General features: G+C 34.3%; 1 protein-coding gene across 1 annotated transcript; it reads left to right on the forward strand.

Moving 5' to 3' along the window:
• LOC126669062 (diacylglycerol kinase 4) lies at positions 1-6,965 on the forward strand. The gene is made up of 12 exons (XM_050362373.2): positions 1-522; positions 1,051-1,173; positions 1,300-1,437; positions 1,535-1,620; positions 3,110-3,197; positions 3,761-3,836; positions 4,310-4,392; positions 4,912-4,982; positions 5,664-5,741; positions 6,114-6,201; positions 6,400-6,516; positions 6,639-6,965. The coding sequence occupies exons 1-12, from the start codon at positions 172-174 to the stop codon at positions 6,795-6,797; spliced, it is 1,458 nt and encodes a 485-aa protein (XP_050218330.1). The 5' UTR covers positions 1-171; the 3' UTR covers positions 6,798-6,965.
• The last annotated feature ends 1,016 nt before the right edge of the window (positions 6,966-7,981 follow it).

Below are 7,981 nucleotides of genomic sequence, written 5' to 3' on the forward strand. Positions count from 1 at the left end.
TCTTCTCTCCAATGAAAATTCTTCACATATAAATAAACAAAACAAAATTAAAAAAAAACTTGAGACTATTTTTTTCTTCCACTTCTCCCTTTCCTCTTATACCATTCCTTCCCCAAATCAATAAACCATTACATAAAAGGACAGGGAAGGGGTAAAATCGTCCTACAAAAAATGGATTCACCGACGTCGGCCGGATCAACGGCGAGGATAATCCCGGCGAGATCGTCCATGATAGAGTCGATAAGAGGGTGCGGGTTACCGGGGGTCCGAATAAACAGAGACGAGTTGAAAAAGAAGCTGTTAATACCCGAATACTTGCGCCATGCAATTCGTGACGCTATTAAAACTAAAGACGCCGACGCTCAAGCTGACCGTTATTTTAGTAAAACCGGCGAGCTTTATGATCCGCCCGAGAATGAGGGGCCGGAGGGTCCCATGGTTATTTTTGTTAATTCTAAAAGTGGCGGCCGGCATGGTCCCGAACTTAAACTCCGGCTTCAGCAGTTAATGGGTGAAGAACAGGTGAAAAAAAGTTACCGTTTTTACTGTTTTTTTTATTTTTATTTTAGTGAAATGAAAAATGGTTTTTTGTTTTTGTTTTGTGGGTTTGAATAAAGTTTTAGTCTTTTTGTTACTGCAGTAAGAAAAAAATTGGGCTTTGGTTTTTGTTTAATGGGATTGGACAAAGTTTTTAAATTTGTTTTGATTTTCTTGAATACTATAAGTTTACGTAGAGCAGCAAATGAATTGAAGTTATTGAGTGTTTGAAAAAAAACATGTAATGAAATGAAATCATGCCAAACTCATGACTTCATTTCTCATGAATTCACTCATATTGGGCTCTTGGTCATCGTTTAATGTTCCAAACAAGGCCTTGTGAAAACATGAGAATCTTTTCTTGAATTGCTATTGAATTAGATTAAGGTGGTTAGCTAATTGGGTTCAGTGTAATTTTCGGTTAGGTTTTTAATTAGTTCTCTTGTTTCTTTTTTAAGATATTCTGGTTAATTTTGTGTTGTTGATTCATTTTGGTAATGTTTTGTAATGCAGGTTTTTGATCTATCAATTGTAAAGCCACATGAATTTGTTGAATATGGGTTGGTTTGCCTAGAAAAAATGGCGTTACTTGGCGATAATTGTGCTAGAGAGACTCGAGAAAAGATGAGAATCATGGTATGTATGTACAAATTGATATTTGTCCAGCTAGCAATATGTGTCTGCTCCAGTACTAATTGGTTATTTAGATTGTGGGAATATTTCTGATTGGCTAGTATTGTTGAAATGTTTGTGATTGGACAGGTTGCTGGAGGTGATGGAACCGTTGGATGGGTACTTGGGAGTCTTGCGGCACTTTATCGACAAGGGAGAGAGCCAGTTCCTCCTGTTGGAATTATTCCTCTTGGTACAGGCAATGATCTGGCTAGGAGCTTTGGTTGGGTAAGTTCTTTTTTCTTATTAATATTATTCTGTCATCCTGGGACCCTGCCACTTTTTCTTGCTTTATTCCATGGGCTTTGAATTTTCTTTTATCTAGGGTGGCTCGTTTCCTTTTGCTTGGAAATCAGCTGTCAAAAGATCTCTGCAGAGGGCTATTTCAGGTCCAGTCTGCCGTCTAGATAGGTAGGCATTTTCTTATCACTCCATTGTTGTCATTTTGTCATCAAAATTTCTACGTGCTTCTTGTTTTATGTACTCAAATTTGTTTAGAAGTTGATACACTCTTGATCCTTGCCTGTAACTCAAGTTTTAATTTTACTTTTGAGGGTGTCGGTAGTTGCTTTGAGGCTTTGTTAAACTAGGATCATATTGGTTTTGAAGGGTAGTGTACGTGGGGTAAAACTTGCAGTTCTAGTTTAAGGTTTTCCACATATTCCCAACTGTGTTTTAAAGGTGATTACATACAAAGATATTATGTTTTGGCCATTTCTATTTTCTCTCTGAGACTTTCTATCAAAGATCAATGATTTTCTCTCATCAAATGAAAGGCTCTTAAGGTGGAGTTTATCATATGGTTTATCAATGACTTATCAGAAATCAGTATCACTGTTTAAATGTATAACTATTCTCTTATGAATACATGAAGTTCCAATAATTTAGTTGCATGTCCATACAAGGCCAAAAGATCTCCATTAGTGGTTATGGACTTTCCCTGTATCCTCTTCCAGTTAATTAGTAAGATCCCCTGGTCTTGGAAATGTTGAATTGCAAAAAAAAAAAAGGATATTAAACAAAAAATTATTTTCCTGTATCAGCTCCACACTTGCTCATCTAGTTAGCTTATCTTTAATGCTGACAACATGTGTGGGAAGTAAGTATATGCTGGCTTTATTATGTTCATAGCGAACTGGCGACTGGTGATGAGCAAAAATAAGGTCTTATTGGTTGATGATCAATTGGAAACAGTTGCATCTCTTTTGAACATGTAGTCATCGCCATTGAATATGAGAGTTATATATCTTTTGGAGATAACAGTTTTATGTTTGTTTGCGAAATTTCTATATGAACCATCTATACTAAGAACTGGCATGTTACACCCTTGAGGGTGTCAACATCTTATTGCTTCTTCATCTGTTAGGCTGATTGCTTGTATTGATTTTCTGTGTTCCTCAAAACTACTTCACGTTTTGCTTTAATATGGTTCTGACTGCAATATATAGCCTCTTAAAAATTGGCATAACAGTCTGCTGACAGTAGCTCTTATAACAGTCTGCTGACTGTAGCTCTTAGAAGAAGAAACTTTATCCTCAACTGTCTCACTTACACATGTAGAAATATCTTTTTCAAACTGTCACATCAAATATTTGGCACACGCCTGAACTGAATGAACTGGTTTAATTGCAATAAAGATGAGATTTGGTTATCATATTAAAACTTATTTTTAAACTGAAGCTTACTATATGTTCTTAGGAAACTGATGTTTCCTTTTGAGTTATCATCTTGTTATTTACCAATGATTTTATGTACTTGATTATCATCTTTTGTGCCTTGTGCTTTGGTTGCATTATATACTGTTCATTAAACTTTTCATTTACTTTGTCTTAGATGTAGCTTGAGTAACAATATAATGTCACTGGAACTTCTATAAAGAAATTTCTCCTTGGTGATGCAGTTGGCAGCTTCTAGTATCAATGCCATGTGGAGAAGTTGTGGACCCACCCCATTCTCTGAAGGCTACAGAAGAATGTTCTCTTGATCAGGTTGGGAATCTATCCATTTAAAATTTACTCTTTGAATCTCGTAAGTCTTAACTGCTGTTAAATGCTTGTTTGTGGCGACATAGATGAACTATAATAACAGCTGGATTTTATGAAGTGCATAATGTTGTTATGTGTTATATTTGCCTCTTCATTATTGGATCTGGAGCCTTTACTTCTCTCATGGCCTTTTAAACTGTCTCTGTTCGTCTTATCTTTGAAAGCATGAATTGCACTCTATTTTTCTCTTCATTCCCTCCTTGTTGATCTGCTTAATTTTTTCTCCATGCTTCTACTTTTTGTTTAGTGTCTGTTATCAATTGTGTCGGTAATGAGAGCAGAAGTTTTTATATTTGTAGACTGTAGAGCTATAACAAAAATCGTAAGTGGATTCAGTTTGTGGATGGATGTAGAAGATTGAAAAATATTTGGAAGATGAAATGCTTTTCCCTTTTCCCTTTTACATTTTCATTTTTTCTTCTCATTGCTAGTTGAAGTTTGGTTCTATTCAGTATTTGACCTTATTCTTATATTATTAATGTGGTGAGTGAAACAATATATTGCAGGGTTTAGAAGTCGAGGGACAGTTGCCTGAGAAGGTGAATAGCTACGAAGGAGTCTTTTATAATTACTTTAGCATAGGTATGTTAAAATTGCTTTCAGAAATGCTGGTTTTCAGTTCAACGCTTAAACACTTAGCAGTTACCTCAGTCTTAGATTATCAAATTTTTGTAACTTTTATTTAATTTATTTTTAAAGATTGTTGCCCAAAATTATGCAAAAAAATATGAACTTGCTTACTTCTGTTTGCATGTCCATCTCAATTTTATGTTTTGTTGAAGAAACTGATTTTCTGGGAATATTTAATGCAGTATGCGTTCGCCCTTTTTTTTATCAATATTTTATTTGATTTTCAATTATGATTGCATGTAGGCTTAATCCAAAAATAGTTATGTGGGCAAAGGAATCTCTCTTCTACTTAACAGCCCTTTGGATTTCTATTATGATGAATCTTTGGTTCATATCAAAAACATAACTTCTGATACTAGATTTTTATTATGATGAATACTGGTGTATACTGAACAAAATTTCCGATTTTATTGCATGATATACAGGAATGGATGCTCAAGTAGCTTACGGCTTCCACCATTTACGTAATGAAAAACCTTATCTTGCACAAGGTCCTATTTCAAATAAGGTATGATTCGATCTTTAAGCCATGTAACTTTTTGTTAATTTATTTGAAGTATGTTTCTTTCAACGCTTTTTGTTGTTAAGTTCTGCATTTTTCTATTCATTATTTCTAACTGTATAATTAAATCTGTTGAAAACATTATATGATTGCACCACAGTGGTAATTTGACATTTCCTTTCTTTGCAAATTTTGTAATTCATGAGATAATACACAAGATATTGATTTTCGCTCTGTTTGTTCTAGATTACTTTCTTTTCGTTAAAACTTTTCTTAATATATCTTTCAATATGACAATCAAACAATCAAAAATACTTTATTTTCATTGAAATCATTTTCCATAGAATATTTTCCAGAAACAAACAGAGCCTTAATTTCCATAGTTTCTCCAACTTGATTGATGAAATAAATCTTTTTCAGATGTTGGCATGCATCATGTTTTCTAAGTGATTATTTACTGCAAGTTTGGATTCTATGGAATGTTGCCACTAAAGCAAATTATAATTGATACATTTGTTGTTACAGTTAATCTACTCTGGTTATAGCTGCACTCAGGGTTGGTTTCTCACACCTTGCATAAGTGATCCAAGTTTGAGGTTAGATATTATACACAAACTGAAGAAATTTTTGTTTCTATTTCATTTATGTTACCCTTTATTATTTTCTTGCTTGCTTTGGTATGTACATGGCTTTGTTTTTTTGGGGAATGGGGAGTGTGCTGATGTCCCAAGCTTGTTTTTGTTTCCTGTTGTGGAATTAGCATTCTTGAATAACGAGGATGTGTTGCATTTGTTTGGTACTTCAATTTCTTTTGTTAATTTTTGGTCACAGTTTTTGTTCTACACTAGAGTTTCTTTGGTCGAGTAAGATTACCATATAGTATAATTGCTTCAAAGCTTTTACCTATAATAAATTTTATTAGTCCCCTCCCCTTATATAAGTACTTTGGAAATTTGGCAGAATGCGATGCTTTAGCTTCAAAGCTTTTACCTATAATAAATTTTGATTAGTCCCCTTTTATAAGTACTTTGGAAATTTGGCTTAATACGATGCTTCAGCTTCAAAGCTTTTATCTATAATAAATTTTTGGCATAATTTGATGCTTCAAGGAGTAGTAATGGTGTTGTCAATTTTTTTTTTATTGAGACTGCTTCGTTTTCTTGTTTTACAGTTTCTAATCGTTTGTTGACAAGTATACAGTTTCTTTTCATAGTTTTCATATGATAATCTTTGATGTAATTCATTTTGTGTGCTAACATACTATTTTCTGGTTTTAGGGGGCTCAAAAATATCCTAAGGTTGCATGTTAAAAAGGTTAATTGCACAGAATGGGAGCAGATTCCTGTACCTAAAAGGTTGAGTTTAATTGATGCATTTTCGTTTGAGATAAAGATAGCTTAAAATATTTGTTGATGATATGTTCGGAAGCTCTTTTGATTAAATACAGTCCTCTTCAATTTTTTTTATTAAGAACCTGTTCACATGAATAATTATATGCACATATTGTCTGCCTTAATGGTTCTAGTTTTAGGTAAAAAAACCCATCTGCCAATGTGACTAAATTTGTTGGAAATCAATATCTTCTTTTAATGGTTTTAATTATTAGTGTTAATAGCATGATAATACCATTAGTATTCTTTTCTTCTTTTTGTATAATCTGTTTATTACCTTTCCTGGTTCTGTTTTGATTTCATTACATATTGATGATTTATTATCTTTCATTTCAGTGTAAGGGCAATAATTGCTTTAAATCTTCACAATTATGGAAGTGGAAGAAATCCATGGGGTACTCCAAAGCCAGATTATTTGGAAAAGGTATCAGATTTGACTTCCGTGTTGCATAAGATGGTTATTGTCACAATAACTATCTTTCTCTATTTTTTTAATTCACGGCCTTTGATTTTCTAGGAATTATGATTCTGTTGCATGCAACGAGCGAAACTTAATTATTTTGAACCTTTTGGATTTTGTTGATTACTAAGCATAATATCTATTAATTTTATTGTTTGGCAGAAAGGGTTTGTGAAGGCCCACGCTGACGACGGTCTTCTTGAAATTTTCGGATTAAAGCAAGGATGGCATGCGTCTTTTGTTATGGTTGAACTCATCTCCGCCAAACACATAGCCCAGGTATTACATTTCCCCCAATGATTAAGAACACTCGGAGGCTTGCTCTTGTCATATTATTCAATATTTGAACATGAGATTGCCAAAATTTCAGCGTTGTCATAATTTTTGGTGGTATATTGTAGGCTGCAGCAATTCGGTTGGAAATAAGAGGCGGTGAATGGAAAGATGCGTATATGCAAATGGACGGGGAACCGTGGAAACAACCGTTGAGCAAGGAGTACTCATCATTCGTCGAAATTAAGAGGGAGCCTCATCATTCACTTATGATCAACGGGGAGTAACTTATTGGATCTGTTTTTACCAGGTTTGAATCACTTTAATTGCCTTGCTAACCCAGATCGGGTACCCCAAGGGCTTGTAAATTATGTATATGCCAGGTAATTAGGTGCCTGGCATTTGTTGTATCAAAATTCATATTAATAGGCAATTCTTGATTCCTTTTTCTCTAATTGACAACAATTGTTGTATTCCATCATTGGGGGGAAATGTTCATCAATAAGTGACTCCATAAGCATTCAGTTACTAAACCTGTTCTTTGTAGAATGTTAAGATTGAAGCTGAATAGCAGTTTAGCTTTGGGATTCTCAGTTCCTGTCTTGTCCTAATCTTATTCCAAAAGTTCATATGTTATTACATAATTTAGATAAATTCTCAATTCCTGAACACGGTTCAGCAATTTTTTCAGGGATAATTCCTGAACAGAATGAAATGAGGAAAGGTTGTTTATTATGTGCAAAAACTAATGTTGAGTTGCTGATCTGGAGCTGTTGTGGGATGGGCGAAGTAATAAAAATAAGAGAAAATTACAAGAAAATGCCAAAACTGGGCTCAGTTTTCGCGCGGTACCTTCTTTTTGATATAGTTTACATCAACACCATTTTTATTACAATATCACCATTTTCCTCTAACTCTTTTCACCCAACACCCTTTTCTTATTAAACTGACATAGCATAGCCCCTTGTTTCACTCCTATTCTCTTCTCTCATTCCTCATCTTATTCAATATGTTTCAATTCATTCTCCGTCAACGAAATCGCCGGCGCCACCTTCTCTATTTTGAATTTTGAAATTTGGATCTGGATACCCATCTGAACCATAGCAATATACGGCGGCGTTTGAGAAATCGGAGATGTGGGTTTTCTGAGTTTCTCTTTTACTAAATCTATTGCACTTAGCGGAGGCGGTGGGGGCGATGTGGTGGTTGAAGCGGTGGCGGTAGATGATAAAGAGCAGATTGCGTCCTCCTCATCCTAATTCACCGGTCATTTAACTTCTCCTACAAAACAACAACAAACAAACTATTTCCTCAGTTTTTTTCGTCGTTTCTCAAAATTCAAATATATAATTAGCTCAAGAACAAAGCTGTAAAAATAATATGGGTCATCATAAACAAAAATGCATGAACAAATTTGTGATATGTGTTGTTTGAACTTTAGTATAATGAATTGGTTTTGTTATTTGATGAA

The sequence above is a fragment of the Mercurialis annua genome, linkage group LG2 (genome assembly GCF_937616625.2).
Source record: "Mercurialis annua linkage group LG2, ddMerAnnu1.2, whole genome shotgun sequence".
In the NCBI taxonomy this organism is placed as follows: Eukaryota; Viridiplantae; Streptophyta; class Magnoliopsida; order Malpighiales; family Euphorbiaceae; genus Mercurialis; species Mercurialis annua.